At 56.2% G+C, this 17,924-nt stretch overlaps 3 protein-coding genes and 1 non-coding gene across 6 annotated transcripts; 2 read left to right on the top strand and 2 right to left on the bottom strand.

Annotated features, from left to right (window-relative positions):
- Window positions 1-459: 459 nt before the first annotated feature.
- Window positions 460-3,763, bottom strand: LOC122698693 (atherin-like). 2 transcript variants are annotated; one of them, XM_043910075.1, is made up of 3 exons: window positions 3,565-3,763; window positions 2,951-3,168; window positions 460-2,449 (listed from the first exon to the last, which is right to left on the bottom strand). In XM_043910075.1, the coding sequence occupies exons 2-3, from the start codon at window positions 2,988-2,990 to the stop codon at window positions 1,581-1,583; spliced, it is 909 nt and encodes a 302-aa protein (XP_043766010.1). In that variant the 5' UTR covers window positions 2,991-3,168; window positions 3,565-3,763; the 3' UTR covers window positions 460-1,580. The 2 variants fall into 2 exon arrangements, with proteins under 2 accessions (XP_043766010.1, XP_043766009.1); XM_043910074.1 differs by having other exon boundaries at window positions 2,951-3,763.
- Window positions 3,764-4,143: 380 nt separating this feature from the next.
- Window positions 4,144-10,075, top strand: CTDSP1 (CTD small phosphatase 1). 2 transcript variants are annotated; one of them, XM_043910081.1, is made up of 7 exons: window positions 4,144-4,276; window positions 5,657-5,805; window positions 6,243-6,344; window positions 6,535-6,591; window positions 7,244-7,336; window positions 7,475-7,660; window positions 8,351-10,075. In XM_043910081.1, the coding sequence occupies exons 1-7, from the start codon at window positions 4,210-4,212 to the stop codon at window positions 8,477-8,479; spliced, it is 783 nt and encodes a 260-aa protein (XP_043766016.1). In that variant the 5' UTR covers window positions 4,144-4,209; the 3' UTR covers window positions 8,480-10,075. The 2 variants fall into 2 exon arrangements, with proteins under 2 accessions (XP_043766016.1, XP_043766015.1); XM_043910080.1 differs by having other exon boundaries at window positions 6,240-6,344.
- Window positions 10,076-10,712: 637 nt separating this feature from the next.
- LOC122698697 (translation initiation factor IF-2-like) lies at window positions 10,713-12,453 on the top strand. The gene is made up of 2 exons (XM_043910082.1): window positions 10,713-11,274; window positions 11,537-12,453. The coding sequence occupies exons 1-2, from the start codon at window positions 10,901-10,903 to the stop codon at window positions 11,901-11,903; spliced, it is 741 nt and encodes a 246-aa protein (XP_043766017.1). The 5' UTR covers window positions 10,713-10,900; the 3' UTR covers window positions 11,904-12,453.
- A 5,203-nt stretch (window positions 12,454-17,656) lies between these two features.
- On the bottom strand, window positions 17,657-17,820 carry LOC122698974. Its single transcript, XR_006342477.1, has one exon. It is a non-coding gene; the product is annotated as a U1 spliceosomal RNA (small nuclear RNA).
- Window positions 17,821-17,924: the final 104 nt, after the last annotated feature.

The raw sequence follows: 17,924 nt of genomic DNA, 5'->3' as shown, positions 1-17,924 counted from the left end.
CCAGGTCACAAAGAACCCAAGAGTCCATGCCTCCGAGGCCCAATTCATTGCCATCTCCCCAGGGGACCAGGCGGCCGAGACTCCCACGCCGCGCAGTAGACGCTCCCAGGGCGCTGTCTCCCAGCTCCCCCTAGGGGCAAGGGACGGTTCCGAGCGCCGGTACTCCCCGCCTCCAAAGAGGAGGAGGCGGTCGCTCCGGCCTCGCGCCGGGGGGCCTCGGAATCCGCCCAGGCTGGAGGGTGGGTGGTGAGCTTCGTGGGCGGGGAACCCCCTCGGCCGTAGGGAGCGGCCCGGTGCCCCTTCGCCCCTAGTAGGGACTGCACTTTACAGACGTTCCCTAAGCTGTTTCTAGGCTCCCCCAAGTCCCTCCTCCGGCCTCTTCCAGTCTCTGGGACCCTCCCCCCCCCACCGCCCCCAGCCCCGGTGGCGAGCCGCGGCGAGGAGGGGCCGCCAGTCTTTCCCCCTGGATTGAGCTTGGAGTGGGCGGTGTGCCTGGAAGCACCCCCGATTTCCCGGGGATGCAGCGGGGCAGGCAGTCGGGCTCCGAGCTCAGGTTGAGGCGCTTGTTTATGAGAAGAATTTCCTCTTTCTTAAAAGGGCAACAAAACAAGTGGGGCCCTCTAAGAGGACTGGGATGGGACAGGTCTGGCTCACCCTACACAACGGTGGCGAGATACCCGGACTAGAAATCTGCCCAATCCTCTTCTCCTGGCGCCCTGGAGAAGATGGGGCCCACAGGAACTGGAAGAGGGGATGAATGGGGGCCAGGTAGCCAAGAAAAGGGAGACCCTTTTCCCTACTTCCCGGAGGTGCCCCCAGCTGTACCCCTTGTCCACCTTTTTAAACAATTCTCTAGGCATTAGTTGGGCACCAGGTCTGAGCTGGACAAGGGGGAGGGAGGCACAGTCTCTAAATAAAGACTAACCTGGCGGAGTTGGGCGGTAAGTAAACCACAACAAACCGGTAACAGTGTCAGCACACCTGGAAAAAGTGAGGCAAGGTCCAGAGAAAATCAAGTACTAGACAGTATTCTGAAAACTGAATAGATGGAGGGGGAACTCTCAAGGGGGAGGTGAGCATGCTAGGAGTTGGGGTTGTGTATCAGTGTGTGCAAAAGCTAGAGACACAGCCTTGTTGGGAGTTCCCCAGAGAAACAGGCCAGCTGGTCACATGAGCAGTCAAGCTTGGAACTTAGAACTTGGGGGGAAGGAAGAGGGAGGGGACCAAAGGGCCAGCTGAGGGGTGGCCCTGGGCCTGGGTAAGAGGTTAGCCATGAGGTCAGGCCAAGGCCAGTCATTTCCCTGCCCGGACCCCTCCCTACCCAAAAGGCTGCCCCTTTCCCAGTAGCCCTGGTCCTCCCAGCCTACCCTCCCCACCCCCCACCCCTGTGTTCAGATCTAACTAGAGAATCCTCCAGCTGGGAGTGGCCTGACACCTTAACTCTCCCCAAAAGCTTCCACCTACAACTCTTATCACTACACACCCCCAGACCTCCCGACTCACTCCGCATCCACCCTGCCCTGTGGGAAGGTACACCAGGTGTGCCTCAGGGCCTCGGGGCAGGGCTTCCTGTCTTTCTCTCAGCCTGCCCACTTTGCCCGGGTGGGACCCCAGCTGTCAGAGGGGGAAGCTGAGATGCTGGCTGATGTCCCGAGTTGCCAGACCGAGCCTGGCTGAGTCCTAGTGTTTCTCGGCTCACAGTCCCCATGACTTGATTTCTCCTGGAGTGCAAACCAACGAAACATAAAAATAAACTGCACGGCGACCCCAGCTGCTGTATCAGAGAGGGTAGGGAGACAGCAGCTGGGTGTGTGTTTCCTTTCCCGGGGAAACCCGAAGAACCCGCCCCACCCTCCAGAACGCTTCCACTGGCAACTCAGTCCCCACAGACCCCTAGAGCCCGCACTGCCCAGGTGTCGGGACTCAGTCCGCATCCACCCCGCCCGGGCGGAAGGGGCACCTTGGCGAGCCCCGAAACCGGGGGGTGGGGGGGTGGTGTTGGGCAGAGTAAGCGGGGTAGGGCAGGTCTCCTGGGAGGAGTCAGCAACCTCGAAGTCTTGGGAGGGGACGATAGGGGTGTGTCTAAGGGGCCGGAGGTAAAGGGAATAGCTACTGGTCGGGCTGGGGGGGCGCGGTCCAGCCCGCCCTATCCCCGCTCCTCTGACCGTCGAAGGGACAGCCGGCCAGGCTCCAGCCTCCGGGGGCGGGGGGCGGGAGGGGAAGGAAGGCGAGCCGCTCAGACTAGAGACGAGGCCAGGGGTTCGTTCAGCCCTCCGCCGCCCATTTCCTTTTGGGGTCAGCACCGGCTGGGCATCCGGAGATAAAGTCGAGGCGCCGCCCCGGGGCCGGACCGTAGGGGAGGGGGCTCCGCCCGACGGCCGGAATCCCACCTCAGTCCCTGCCGCAGGGCGGACCGAATCGCTCACTAGTCGGGACTCAGTTTCTTTATCTGTAAAACGGGTTTTTAAAGGAGTCGTTAAATGAGATGAAGGGCGCAGTCACAGCCAGACTCAGACGTACGTGCTCACAGCACGTTGGCGATAATTGTGACTAAAAGCAGAGGCCGAGTCGTGTTGTCCAGTGGATCCACAGCCCCCGACCACCTCCCCACCCCGCCCTGGACCCCAGACCCGAAGCGGACGCGCCTTGGGGCCAGCTCTGCTCGCGGCCCGCCGCCCACGCGGGGCCTCTCTCTCCCGGGCGCCCCCTCCGCCCGGCCGGGAGAAAGCGCGCCGCGCTCGCACCCGGCGGCCGAACGGGACAAGACGCGCCCGCCCCGCCCCGCCCAGCGGGGGAAGGAAGTGCTGGGGCGTGTTTATCAAGCCTTGGCGTTATTAATATTTTTAAAATGTGAACACAAAACAGTAACGACAAGTAGAAGAAACTTCATAGACAAGGGAGAAAAAAAAAAAAAAGAAGAAACCAAACAAACCCCGCCCGTAAACCTCACCGAGCAGCACACGGGAGTTTTGCTCGCGAAGAATCCACATGGAAACGCGGGCCCCGTGCCCGGGGCGAGTCTGCACGGACCCGAGTGGAACGGGTGTGCCAGTGGATGTCCGTGGTCCCCACGGTCCGGCATCGAGTCCCACTGTGTGAGGCCGCGGCTTGACGTCCCCTCCCCAGCAGTTACAGAGGGGCCGGCGGGTGGGAAGCAGAGGAGGGGGCCTGGGGAAAAGGAGGGTTTCATTTTTTCGAGGTCGGTGGGATTTGGCTATGCGAAGCGGTAGGAAGCGCATTCAGGCAGAAGGAACGGCACGTCTAAAGGCCCTGAGGCGTGGAGGCCCTTGGCTTCAGGCGAGAAAGCCGGGTGGCTGCAGTGGGCATGGGGAGTGGACGTGGCCGGGCGCCCGGTGAGGAGAGGTCGGCAGGGGGCACCCCGGGGCAGACAGCTGGAATTTCTGCGCCCTACAGCTCCGGGTTTAGGGAAAAGGGCCCGAGACTGCGGGTAGGTCACGGTCCGGTTAGGGACCTAATTGTGTAGCTCAGCATAGTCGTTTGGAGGTGCAGCAGAGGCTTTGCACATTCACGACTTCCCCTGCGACCACCGGAGAGAAGACCCACTTTTCAGACCAGATGGTGGTATCCCTATTTCCCAGATGAGAAGACCGAGAAGCTGCCAGTCCCCGACCTTTGGAATGTTCAGAGGTGGAGTCGCGCTGCCTCGGGGCACTCCCGGGCGCGGACGCCCCGGGCGGGCCCTGGTCCCGGGCCGCTCTGCGCGGAGAACCGTGGGCCGGGGTGTCGGCCTTGCCACGCAGCCGCAGAGGCTTGGCCTCGCTGGCGGGCTGGCTGGCGGGCGGGCGGGCGGCGGGAAAGGAGGCGGCGCCCCCGGGAGCGCGGCAGGAACCCGGCCGGGCCCGCCTCCCTACCCGCCGAGCAGCGCCGGCCCCTCAAGTGATGAAAGCCCCGGCCGAGTCCAGGTCACGCTGAAGTCGTTGCCCTTTTAAGGGGGAGCCTTGAAACGGCGCCCGGGTTCCATGTTTGCATCCGCCTCGCGGGGAGGAAACTCCATGTTGTAACAAAGTTTCCTCCGCGCCCCCTCCCTCCCCCTCCCCCTTAGAACCTGGCTCCCCTCCCCTCCGAAGCTCGCGGGGATCCCTCCCTCCCACCCCTCCCCTCCCCCCCGCGCCCCGATTCCGGCCCGAGCCGGGGGGGAGGCCGGGCTCCCGGGCCAGAGTCCGGCCGGAGCGGAGCGCGCCCGGCCCCATGGACAGCTCGGCCGTCATTACTCAGATCAGCAAGGAGGAAGCGCGGAGCCCGCTACGGAGCAAAGGTACTGGGGCGCGCGGAGGGCGCTTACACTGGGCGCCGCAAAGAGGAGGGGGCCGGGACCCTCTCGGGGGCGACAGTTGCCGCCGCCGCCCAGGGCTCCCGCCGTGGCGGGACCCGAAGCTTCCAACCGGAGGGGGAGCTGGGTGAGAGTTTGAACTTGCAGAGACTCGGAGACCCGGGGCGGGGCCTGGCGCGTTTTGGGGCGCTCCGGTCTGCTCGAGGTGGGGAAACTGAGGCAGGGGTGGAGCACGGAGCGCCCTCTGGGTTTCCCAGACTGGGTGTGCGCGAGGCCCAAGAGTCGTCCCCCCCTACTCCCCCATTGGCGCCAAGGGGGCTGGGAGATGGGGGGGCTGAAGAGGGCGCCTTCAGGCCACCAGCTGAGACTCCGCCCCCTCCGGGCCGCGGTCTGGCTGGGTCGCGGGAGGGGGCGCAGAGGTGACAGCGGGCGGGGGAGGGTTGGAAAGATCTCCCGCTAAGACAGGGCCACGTTCCCCACAAACTTCCGCGTCCCGCGTGGAGGCGTGGAGAGAGACAAGCACTTCTAAGGATCGCCCGCGCGCCCGCAGGAGACGTGTGATCGGACCGCGCACTTGGCTCCCGGAGCCGGTGGGCACCGTGTCTGTGCATACACCCAGCGAATGCCGCCAGCATCGGCCGGGCACCCCGGGACTGATGGTTCTGGTCTAGGGGGTCTGCCTCTCCCTGTCCTGCTGTGGACTTAAGAGGCTAGGAAGTCCCTCCAGGTCTGTCCACTTGTGGCCGGGACCTAGCTCCGCCCGGGGTCTGAGGCGGGGGGAGTTGGATAGGGGGTCGGTGGAGTGTGGGCCAGTCTATCAGCGGGATCTAGGTTAGAGGTCCGGGCGGGGGCGGAGGAGGAGGGGCCAGTAGATGGCCGCAGGACACTAGCTTCAAGCCCCCACCCCCTGTGTCTGGGCCCAGCTTCAGGGAGGACTTTGGACCTCTGGAGGCGGAGAATGGAAGGAGGGCGGGAGTGGGCCCCAGAGCCCCAAGCCCCAGCCCTCTTTGGTAGGGGCCCCACTGACCAGGGGCTGCTCAGGTCCGGTGCGTGTCAGGAGGTGCCCCTATGCACTGCTCCCCTAGCAGAGATGGAAACTGTTGGGAAGAGAAAACACCTCCCGTCCCAGCCTCCAACCAGCCCACTCCCTAATGTGGGTGACGTTGTACCCACATTAGAAGAACTTGTGGGGAGCAGAGGGGTGGCCTGGAGCCAAGACTGTCAGGCTGCCACCTTAGTGTGTATCCCTCAATGAAGCTAGCATGGCCAGATCCTCTCAGCCCAGGGGTTGGCAGCCGGGCATGTAGGCACAGCCCTGCAGGCCAGGCAGTGTGCATGCCCCCACCTTGGGCCTCCCTGCTTTAGGTGACCAGAAGTCAGCAGCCTCTCAGAAGCCCCGGAGCAGGGGCATCCTCCACTCGCTCTTCTGCTGTGTCTGCCGGGATGACGCGGAGGCCCTGCCCGCCCACAGCGGGGCGCCCCTGCTCGTGGAGGAGAATGGTGCGGTCCCCAAGGTGCGTGCTGGCCAAGTTGGAGCTATGGGGGCACCTGGAGTCAGCCCTTCGGGGGGTGTAGGGGAAGGGGGCTCTTCATGACGTGCTGCTAGGCCCTGTGGAGGAGGGTGAAGCCCCCCTACCCCCCCACCGAGCCCTCCACCCTCCCAGGCCTTCCCAACCCTGACTGCCTCCCGAGGGTCCCTAGCCCTGAGGATTCTGAATTTCCCCTTCAGAAGTGCAGGCTTTCCTCTGCGTTGGTTTCCCAGGTGAGGAAGTGAAGCCCAGAGAGCTAGGCAGCCTACCCCAGGCTCCAGAGTTGGCAGGGGCCAAGCTGGGAAGGAGCTGGTGTCTCCTCTCTGTCCTTGGGGCTCTCCAGGAAGAGGGCTGGGGGAGGAGAAATGACTGGGACTTCAGAGAGGTGGCAGCAGCCAGCTCCCCCCTTGTCCCCACAGCAGACCCCAGTCCAGTACCTGCTCCCTGAGGCCAAAGCCCAGGACTCGGACAAGATCTGCGTGGTCATCGACCTGGACGAGACCCTGGTGCACAGTTCCTTCAAGGTGGGCCCCCTGCCCAGCAGCCCTCAGGCCCCGGTCTCTGAGCCCTAGATGGGATTTTGATAAATGTGGAATTGTCAGAAGTCCAGAGAGGGTGTGAGACTTGGCTGAGGTCACACAGACCCTGGCTTGGCCTGGGAGGGTGGTCCTGGCTGGCCTTGCCCCAGCTCCAGCAGCTCTCTTCCCCCTGCAGCCAGTGAACAATGCTGACTTCATCATTCCTGTGGAGATTGATGGGGTGGTCCACCAGGTGAGGGGCTGGGGGTGGGGGGGAGGTGGTAGGGTTGGCATCTGTCTTCCAGACCCCAGGCTCCTCCCACCAGTCCTGAGAGCCCTAGATGGGATTTTGATAAATGTGGAATGTCCGAGGCCCAGAGAGGGTGTGAGACTTACCTGAGGTCACACAGACCCTCGGGGACTTGGCCCAGCTCCAAGGCCTGCAGGGAGTGGGGTGGGGGGTCTTCCTCGGTGCCCCCTCGCCCCCACCCTGCCCGGGACCCAGTTCAAGTAATTCAGGATAGGTTGTGTGCTGTCCAGCCTGTTCTCCATTACTTGGCTCGGGGGCCGGTGCCCTGCAGCCTTGGGGTGAGGGGGTTGCCCCAGGCCCCCACATCTAGCCGAGGCCCTGGCGGAGGAAGGGGTGGGAATTAGTGATTCCTTCTGAGGTAGGGCCCGAAGACAGAAGTCGGAGGTTATCTGATCCTCTTCGGGGACAGTGGGTGGTTTACCTGGCAGTGGTTGGGGTGGCTGGCCACGTGGAGCCCACGGGCCCTGGGACCAGCCACCCTTCTGTGCTCCTCTGCCTCCTGCGCCTCACTCCTGCCCAGCCCCCGGCCACCCCACCCTGCCCCACCCCACCCAGGCCCACGGGCCAGCAGTCCCCTCACTGGCCCACCCCCCAGGTCTACGTGCTGAAGCGGCCCCACGTCGATGAGTTCCTGCAGCGGATGGGTGAGCTCTTCGAATGCGTGCTGTTCACCGCCAGCCTGGCCAAGGTGAGCCCTCCACCCTCCGCAGGGCTCCCTGGGCACCTCTGCTTTCTGTCTGCCTCCGACACACAGCCTCTGGGCAGAGGTCTCTGGGTCCCTCTTGGCGCCCTCCCTGCCCCCGATGACCCACCTCCCGCCCCCCAGTATGCAGACCCCGTAGCTGACCTGTTGGACAAGTGGGGGGCCTTCCGGGCACGGCTGTTTCGGGAGTCGTGTGTCTTCCACCGGGGGAACTACGTGAAGGACCTGAGCCGACTGGGCCGGGACCTGCGTCGTGTGCTCATCCTGGACAACTCACCCGCTTCCTACGTCTTCCATCCAGATAATGCCGTGAGTGCCCGGCAGGATGGGGGCTGGGGCCCTGTGGGGGTCTGGTCCCTCCTGTTCCTCCCTCTTTTCTCTCCTCAGTGGCCCCTCCCTGCTGTCCGCTCGCCTTGTCCATCCACAGTTGCCCCAGGTCTCTTATTAGTTACTCAGCGCATTCTGCCTGCATGTACAGGGGGCCTGCTGTGGGTTTGGGTCCCTTGCTGGGCACTAGAGCAGTTTCCATTTCAACAGTTCATTGAACTGTTAGTGGATCCCAGAAATAACTTTCTTAAAGAATTAAATAGAACCGAAACTGTCCAAGTGCTTAGCATACAGCAGGGTAAAGGCTTCCCAGGTGGCGCTAGTGGTAAAGAACCCGCCTGCCAGTGCGGGAGACGGAAGAGACTCGGCTGGATCCCTGGGTCAGGAAGATCCTCTGGAGAAAGGAATGACAACCCACTCCAGTATTCTTGCCTGGAGAATCCCATGGACAGAGGAGCCTGGCGGGCTACAGTCCATGGGGTCCCTAAAAGTCAGACACGACTGAAGAGAGCTCAAACACGCAGGGTTGAGCATAGTTCCCTAAAACGTCTGCTCTGACTTGTGTGATCGGTGCCACTTGCTGGGAAACTGGGTGAGGGTGCTCAGGGCTGATCTGGACATTCTGTGCCCAGGGCCCCCTGCCCCCCTCATCACCCCGCACCTGTCTTCCAGGTACCGGTGGCCTCGTGGTTTGACAACATGAGTGACACAGAGCTCCACGACCTCCTGCCCTTCTTCGAGCAGCTCAGCCGTGTGGACGACGTGTACTCAGTGCTCAGGCAGCCTCGGCCGGGCAGCTAGTGAGGCGCCACGGGGCTCGGACCTGCCCCTGACCACATCTGCACCCCTCTCACTCGGACTCTGCCTTAAGAAAACTCAGCGCCACGGGGAAGCGGGGTCTCCCCGTCCCACCCCCGTCCCCCCAGCAGCCTGGCCAGGCTCTGGAGGGGGCAGCAGGCTGCACGGAGGGTCATGAGCCCCTGGGTCCCTGAGTCAGTGCCTTAGAACCTCCTCCTTGGGGGACCCGGGGGCTCTGTGCCACTCCCCCTTCTTCCTCTCTCTCTCTGCACGGCCATGTTTCTCTGCTGCCAAACTGGGCCCCTCAGGCCCTTCCGGTTCTGCTTGGGGGAGGGGCAGGGTTTGAGCTGCCCTCTGCCTTGGACCCCCACCCCCACCCCCCTACCCCCAGCCTGGGAACAGTGAACTCCAAGTGCCTTGCATAGAGCCCTCTTCCCAGCCCAATTTCCCAGGGCCACCATCTGGGTCAGCTCTGCCCGGAACAGCCTTCAGGTTGCTGCAGTCTAGGCTGGTGGGGGAGGACCCAGTCTCCCCACCTCTTCCCTGGGGACTGCTCCAGACCCCCCTCACCCTACCTCTGCCTAGGGCGGGGAGGGTTGATCTGTTTCCACTTGTGAAGGGAGCAGGGGTCTGTTCGGGACCCCAGAATCCAGCTGCTCTGGGCTCACCAGCTGCTGAGGGCTACTTCCCACACCCTGAGTTCCAACCTCTCACCTCTGCCTTGGACGCCCTGGGGCTTGGTGCCCTCAGCTCCATGTGGGGGCCCAGGCAATATCCTGCGGTGCCGTATAAATATGTATATGTGTATATAGACTTTTAGGGGAGGGGGAGAGAGAAGGGTCCAGGTAGAGACACCCTTCCCTCACCCCTTTCCTGGGCCCATAAACTAGGGGGGTGAGGAGGGAAAGGATTTTTACATTTTTTAAACTATTTTCTGAATGAAATAGGCTGGCCCAAGGGGCCCCAGGCCCTGTCCTTGTCCCTCACACCCTCTCTGCTCCGATCATTCATTCATTCAAAAATGATTCATTGAGCACCTTTTCTGTGCCCTGTACTGTGCCTGGCCCACCCGCGGAGTTTGTGTGTGGGTCTCTCTCTAGACCACCTAACCGGTGCCTCCCCACCTGCACCCCGTACTTCATCGGTGCCTTTAGGGGATCTGTAGGAGGTGGGACCCTTCTTATGGGGTTTGGGGGTCTCCAGGAAACCTGGCCAAGCTGTCCCCTGCCCCTGTGCCAACCCCACCCCTGCAGCCCCTCTGCTTTGCCCCCTGCTGGCTGGGGGCAGCTCCTGGGACATCTTGCCTTCCAGCTCTGAGTCCTTTATCTGGAATCCCTCCTCCAAATGCTGAGTCTGGAGGCCAGGGCCTTGGGTTCTCCCAAAGGCCTAACGGTTAAGGGGACCCACATACCAGTGCCAAGGGGGATGTCAGGTGGACATGTCATTACCCGCCCCCCCCCCACAGAGAGCTGGGGGTGGGGGGGGAGGACAAAGTTGGTCTGACTCGGGTGACCCTCCCATCCAAGTGCCTTCTCTGTAACGGAGAACCCCACAGTTTGATAAGAACTAAAGAGAAAGCCAGATCCTCACCGCCCCCCATCCTGGCTCTGTGGTTATTGATGGGGAGGGGGGGTGTTGAACTTAGGGGGAAGTCCAGTGAAGCCACAACTGCTTCAGCAAACCCTTTGGAGGGAAGGGGATTGTAGTGGAGGGAAGGGCTGCTCTCACCCTTCCAGGGGCGTCAAGCCTGAAAGTGCAACCTTTGAATGGGTCCGAGTGCATGTGTGCTGTTTGCTGTTTAGTCACTAACTCGTGTCCAACCCTTCTGAAGCCCGGTGGACTCTAGCCCACCAGGCTCCTCTGTCCATGGGATTTCCCAGGCAAGAATACTGGAGTGGGTTGCCATTTCATTCTCCAGGGATCTTCCCCCCAACCTGGGGATCGAACCTGTGTCTCTTGCATCGCGTGCATTCGCAAGCGGATTCTTGACCGCTGAGGCACCAGGGAAGCCCGAGTTCATCTGACTGTTATTTAACTCTACCGGTCCTGGCCTCAGTTGTCTGACCAGGAAAATGGAGCTAGGCCCTCTTTGCAGAAGTGATTAAATAATGCCTGCATCGGGAGGACTCCACAGAGCATTAGCTCTGAGGCGAACTGAAACGCGACCCTAGGAGAGGCCCCTGGAAGGTATTTGGAGACGGGAGGGGTGTGGTCTCCGCCCCAGAGTGGAGGGGAGGGACCCGTGAGGCCCCAGAGGGTGGAGAGGAATGGGGCGAGCTAGAGGGAAGCCAAGTTCAGCTCCAAACGGAAGAACTCGGAACGCGGCTGACCCAGGCCGCGCGCCGACGGCCGAGGCGTCACTGGCAGCGCTGCGCCGCCGGACCGCGTTGCGGGCAGGCGGAGGCGTCCGGGGCCCCGCGGAGGATGGGTGGGGTCGCGGCCTCGGTCTGGTTCACCTCCGCGGCCCTCCCCCGCGCCCAGCCGCGGCCTCTCACTACCCGCCGGCCGCACCCTAGCGCGAGCCTCCGGCCCACTTCCTGCCTCCGCCCCTCCGGCCCTGGCAGAACTTCCTTTGCGAAACTGGGCCGCCCCGGGCCCTGGCAGGAAGTGCCCTCCCGGCTCCCCCTCGCCTGCTGCCCACGGTGGCCGCTAGAGGCCTCTCTGTCTTCGCCGACGCCCGGGCTCCCCGGCGCCGGGCCTCTCCCGCCGGCTCCCTGCCTGGGCGCAGACATCCCACCCTCTCCCCGAGGCTGGAAGGATGAGGGCCGGCCTAGAACGAGGCCCTCTCCCGGCGGCGGGTAGCTTCTCCCCCCTCCCCCAACCCCCCCATGCACTGGGGAGAAGAAAGATCGGCCCCTCTCAAATCGGATCCCCGTGCTCCGCGCCCCCCGCCCCCCCCCCCCCCCATCTCCACCCTCTGCCTCTCCCGGCCCTCATCCCCTCACCTTGTGACTTCAGCCTCCTGGCGCTCCAGACGCTGCTGTGTCCCACCAGGTCTCTGCCGCGTGTGTGTGATGCTGCCCCCTCCCCCTTCCCTCTCCCCATTACTTTTCCTGGTAGAAAAGCGTCACGAAGCCATCACCCGGGAGGAAAGGACGCAGCACCCTCGCTCGGCACCCTGAGCTCCAGTCCCACTCTGAGCCAAAGCCCGAGAGCCCTTGGCCGGGTCAACACCGAGCCCTGCCTGCCTCCTGCCCGGCCCTCCTCGGGGTCCTGCTCTATTTCCTGCTCTCCATGCAAACACTCGCGCCCCCCAGATTTGCATCCTGAAGGGCCTGTCACCGCAGAGTCACCAGCGCTCCCAACTTTGAGACCTCAGCCAGCCTTCCACACACACACACACACACACACTTCATCCACAGAGTTCAATGCAACCACATGGATTGTGGTGCCAGGCACCGTGCCAGGACCCGGGGGTATGCCATGACTAGGCTGCGCTTCTGCTCTCAAGGAACTCACTTCCTAGTTGGAGAACAGACATCTGAATATGTTGTCCAAACCTGAAATGCTGCAAGTGGGGGGGCAAGAGATAACATGGGGGGAGCACAGGGGCCAGCCTAACCTCCCCTGGGGGTACATGGGGAGCCTGGAAATCCTTGCGAAGGATTTGGGAAGGAGGCAAGGTTCAGGGGAAGGTGGTCTGTGCAGGGAGGTCCAACAGGAAAGGAAGCCAAAGCCTCAAGGGACACAGTAGGGAGCGTGGGAAGTGACAGTTTCGAAATTGCACACAAGGGGGGAAGGAGGGGAAATGACACTGCAGAAAGCAGGAGCGAGATAACGCAGATCTGTAGCCAGACGAAGGGGGTGGCCTTTTCCTTGCAGGCAGGGGGTGCCCCAGAGGGACACTGAGCAGGAGAGAGTCATATAGAAACCTGGCAGCCACCCCCTGGAAGCTATATCAGGGGTGTGTGCTGTTCTGTCCGACTCTGTGACCCAATGGACTGTAGTCCACCAGGCTCCTCTGTCCATGGAATTTTCCAGGCAAGAATACTGGAGCGGGTTGCCGTTTCCTGCTCCAAGGGAATCTTCCCAACCCCTGGATCAAACCCGCATCTTTGTCTCCTATGTTGGCAAACAGATTCTTTACCACTGAGCTACCTGGTTAGGGACCTAAGACTCTCCCTATGGGGAGACCACAGACATGGTTCCAACGACAGAGGCTGAAGACCTGAACTGCAGCCAAGACAGTGAAGAGGGAAGGACGAAGTGACGGATGTGACACAGGAGATGAACTTGGCAGCGAGCTCCGGCTGGTTGGCTCTTGGGGCAGGGGTGGAGGGGAGGGAGGAAGGCAACCTGACTTCTGGCTTTGGAGACTTCGGCTGTGAAAATGTCTCTATCTGAGGGGTTTAGGTACTCACTGCTTGCTTGTTACTCACAGAATCATGGATACACCACTGCTGACAAGGGTGTACATTTGGTGCAGCCTCTTTGGAGAATAATTTGACCATCGAAAATATTTTCAAAATGCAGACACTTTTTGATCTAGCAGTTGGATTTTTAGGAATTTATGTGGTAGATAAAATGTATATTCATATAACTGTATGCATATGGGTATTAATTTTGTTGGTAATACCTGATGCAAAGAGCTGACTCATTTGAAAAGACCCTGATGCTGGGAAAAATTGAAGTCAGGAGGAGAAGGGGATAACAAAGGATGAGATGATTGGAAGGCATCACCGACTCAATGGACATGAGTTTGAGTAAACTCCAGGAGTTGGTGATGGACAGGGAGGCCTGGTGTGCTCCATGGGGTCCATGGGGTCACAAAGAGTCAGACATGACTGGGTGACTGAACTGAACTGAAGTGAATAGCAAAGCACTTGAAATAACTTCAGTGTCCAAGAATAAGGAACTAGTTAAATAAATGTCGCTGTATCTATACCAGAGAATATTATATAGTGATGAAAAACAATGAGGTAGAACTATCTATCTTTAGATAGACATAGACCATTCCATATCTATCTACAGATACAGAATGATCTCCAAGATAAACCAGCCAACAAAACAAAGCAAGTTTCCTAACAATGGTGATAGTGGTTTTCCATTAAAGAGAAATATGAAAGTAGATACAAATATATATATGTAATTTTGTGTACTTATGTATGGTACACAAGAAATGGAAATTGTGGCTAACTGTGGGTAGCAGAGATGGCAGACTGGATGGGAGTCATTTAAGATGAGAGCAGTTGTTTCAGCCTTAGTGATGCAAAGTTTGATCCCATATAATACAACACATTATATATGTTTATATTTGGAATTATTTTATCAGGTCCACTTATTTTTAAAAATAAAAATTGGCTTAAGTTACAGCTTTCTAAATACATTATCAAAGAGAAATCACAAATTTCATTTCTTTTTTCAGCCACTGCATGCCTACTCCATACCAGGCGCCACAGGACAGCAGTGAGCGAAACAGATACTGTGGGGGGAAAAAAACAGATATTAACAAGTAATTACATGATAATATTACAAAAGGAGAAGTGCGTGTGTGCCCAGTCATGCCCAACTCTTTGTGATCCCATGAACCGTAGCCCACCAGGCTCTTCTGTCCTTGGAAGTTTCTAGGCAAGAATACTGGAGTGGGTTGTCATTTCCTTCACAAAAGGAGAAGTAGAGAGTGGTAAATAATTGGAAACTTTTGTGCTGCAAGTGCCCTGAGATGACTTCAAATTGCCCCAAGATTACTCCAGTTCAGTTCAGTCGCTCAGTCGTGTCTGACTCTTTGCGACCCCATGGACTGCAGCACGCCAGGCTTCCCTGTCCTTTACCAACTCCCGGAGCTTGCTCAAAATCATGTCCGTTGAGTCCATGATGCCGTCCAACCATCTCATCCTCTGTCATCCCCTTCTCCTCCTGCCTTCAATCTTTCCCAGCATCAAATTCTTTTCCAATGAGTCAGTTCTTCGCATCAGGTGGCCAAAGTATTGGCCAAAGATTACTCCAAGATAATTTCTAATTGTAAAAGGGGAAGGATGCCTTTAGGGTGGCAATATCTGGCAATAACCACCATAATCAAGGGATCAAACTTCATATCAGTCATGCTGAGATGTCTTGATGCCGGGCAGAATGAAGTGCACAGCAACACCTTTGACCATGCTGCTCACAGTGTGGTCCCTGGGCTGGAACATCGGCACCACCTGGGAGCTTGTTAGTAATGCAGTTTTGGACCCCACCCCAGACCTATGGAATCAGAAGTTGCACTTCAAATAGATTCCCTGTTGACTTGTTTTTTTTTTTTTTTCATTTATTTTTATCAGTTAGAGGCTAATTACTTTACAATATTGTAGTGGTTTTTGCCATACATTGACATGAATCAGCCATGGATTTACCCATTGACTGTTAAGATGTTATAGCTGAAGAAACACGGTCCCTTTTTACATATTCTTGAAAAAAAATTGTTAAACCAGAACCTAACCAGATCTTCAGAGGTGCTTTCAGCTTGTGGGAAATACAGGAGGAAGAGGAACAAATTAAATAGTACACAAAGAAAGACAAATCCCAGTGTGAACGTTCTACTACACACTGCCCTTGATACGGGTAAGTCAGCATCAGGAAAAAGTTGGAGCTATTCTAGATTTAAAAGATACTGAAGAGACATAACAATCAAAGGAAGTGCATGATTTGATCAAGAATCAATGAAACCAGGTATTATAGTCCTCCTGGAAGGAACTGACTGAATTGAGTAGAAGACGATATAAGAAATAATTGTTAGTGTTCTCAGTTGTGAAAATCTTATGAAGGAGACTGTTCCTCACTCTTAGGAGATGAATGACAAATATTTTGAGCTAAAGTACAGTAATATCATCAATTTACTTCCAAATATATACATATTGCAGATGTTAGTTCTTGAGTCCATGGCTGTTTATTATACTATCATACTATTATTTATACTTTTCAATATGTTTGACATTTATCAAAATTAAGAAATTGGAAATAATTCTTAAAAACATACATTCTCTGGACTTCCCTGGTGATCCAATAGTTAAGACTCTGTGTTTCCACCGCACAGGGCACAGGTCTGATCCCTCCTTGGGGAACGGAGATCTCACACACACACACACAAAAACCCCAAAACACATGTTTTCACCCAAAATTCTGAGGCTAAATTAAAAGTTAAGCAACTAAATTAGAGAAAAGTATGCCCTAAATGATAGGAGGGTTACAAACCTTAATACATTAAATATATAAACAACTCCAACAAATCAATTAAAAATTCACAAAAGACATAGCATATATATATATATATATATATATATATATATATATATATACACACACACACATACATAATATATATATTTATGCCATGCCCTTCCCACCTAACCACGGGACTGCCAGGGAATTCCCCAATAAATATACTTTTAATGGTCTATCTCGCTGGTAATCAAAGAAATATAAATTGACACAATGACAATTCAGGCTGACAGAGATTTTCTTAAAAGCTGGAGTTCAGTGCTGGGGAAACCAGGCAGCTGCCGCTAATACAGATGTGGCTATAAATTAATGTGACTTTTCTGGGGGACAACTTGACTAGTCATATCTTTGACCCAGCAATGCCACTTTTAGGGAGCTTATGCTAAATACATGATAATGGATGCAATCTATTGGCAAAAGTTTAGTAATAATACTTACCAAGGCATTCTTAGTAATTTCAAATAATTGGATATAATTTGAGATATTGGTTACATAAACTATGCCATCTATCTAATGGATTACCATGAGACAGTTAAAAGATAGATGATAGATACTATATACATATAGTATACCTATAGTATATACAGGACTTCCCAAGTGGCTCAGACGGTAAAGCGTCTGTCTACAATGCAGGAGACCCGGGTTTGATCCCTGGGTTGGGAAGATCCCCTGGAGAAGAAAATGGCAGCCCATTCCAGTATTCTTGCCTGGAAAATCCCATGGACCATGATAGTACACGTATATACATATGGTGTACTATATACATAGAGTATACATATATACAGAGAGTATACACCCCCAGCATATGTACTGGGCAGTACCTTGAACGAAATACTCCAAAATATAAAAATACATTACTCAGATTTATCTCTGTAGTGGAATTAGGAGGTTTTTCTCTCCTTTTTGCCTGTCTGCATAATTAAGGACTATAGGCCACCAGACTCCTCTGTCCATGGAATTCTCCAGGCAAGAATACTGGGAGTGGGTAGCCATTGCCTTCTCCAGGCCATCTTCCTAAGCCAGGGATCCAACTCGTGTCTTCTGTGTTGCAGGCAGATTCTTTCCCATCTGAGCCACCAGGGAAGCCCATATAATTAAGCGAATATATATGTTCCCTGGAGGAGGAAATGGCCACCCACTTCAATACTCTTGCCTGGAGAATCCCGTGGACAGAGAGCCTGGTGGGCTACGATCCAGAGGGTCTCAAAGTCAGACATGACTGAAGCAACTTAGCATACACACACACACACACACATATATTGGTTGCACTGCTGGGCATGTGGGATCTTAGTTCCCCAGTTCAGTTCAGTCACTCAGTTGTGTCTGAGTCTTTGCAGCCCCATGGACTGCAGCACGCCAGGCTTCCCTGTCCATCACCAACTCCTGGAGTCTACTCAAACTCATGTCCATTATGTTGGTGATGCCATACAACCATCTCATCCTCTGTCATTCCCTTCTCCTCCTGCCTTCAATCTTTCCCAGCATCAGGGTCTCTTCAAATGAGTTGATTCTTTGCATCAGGTAGCCAAAGTATTGGAGTTTCAGCTTCAGCATCAGTCCTTCCAATGAATATTCAGGACTGATTTCCTCTAGGATGAACTAGTTGGATGTCCTTGCTGTCTAAGGGACTCTCAAGAGTCTTCTCCAATATCACAGTTTAAAAGCATCAATTCTTCAGTGCTCAGCTTTCTTTATAGTCCAGCTCTCACTGGACTATGACTACTGGAAAAAGCATAGCTTTGACTAGACGGACCTTTGTTGGCAAAGTAATGTCTCTCCTTTATAATACACCATCTAGGCTGGTTATAGCTTTTCTTCCAAGGAGCAAGCATCTTTTAATTTCATGGCTGCAGTCACCATCTTCAGTGATTTTGGAGCCCCCAAAAATAAAGTCTCTCACTGTTTCTATTGTTTCCCCATCTATTTGCCATAAGTGATGGGACCAGACGCCATGATCTTAGTTTTCTTTTTCTTTTTTTTTTTTAGAGGAAAGCGCGAACGCAGTCCCCCACTACCACAAATTATGCAGTCGAGTTTCCCACATTTGGGGAAATCGCAGGGGTCAGCACATCCGGAGTGCAATGGATAAGCCTCGCCCTGGGAAAACCACCTTCGTGATCATGGTATCTCCCCTGCCAGGTAAGTATGATGATCTTAGTTTTCTGAATGTTGAGTTTTAAGCCAACTTTTTTCACTTTCCTGTTTCACTTTCATCAAGTGGCTTTTTAGTTCTTCTTCGCTTTCTGCCATA

This window comes from Cervus elaphus, chromosome 8 (genome assembly GCF_910594005.1).
Source record: "Cervus elaphus chromosome 8, mCerEla1.1, whole genome shotgun sequence".
Lineage (NCBI taxonomy): Eukaryota > Metazoa > Chordata > Mammalia > Artiodactyla > Cervidae > Cervus > Cervus elaphus.
Note: the sequence above shows the minus strand (reverse complement) of the source record. Positions and strands in the feature narration are given on the sequence as shown.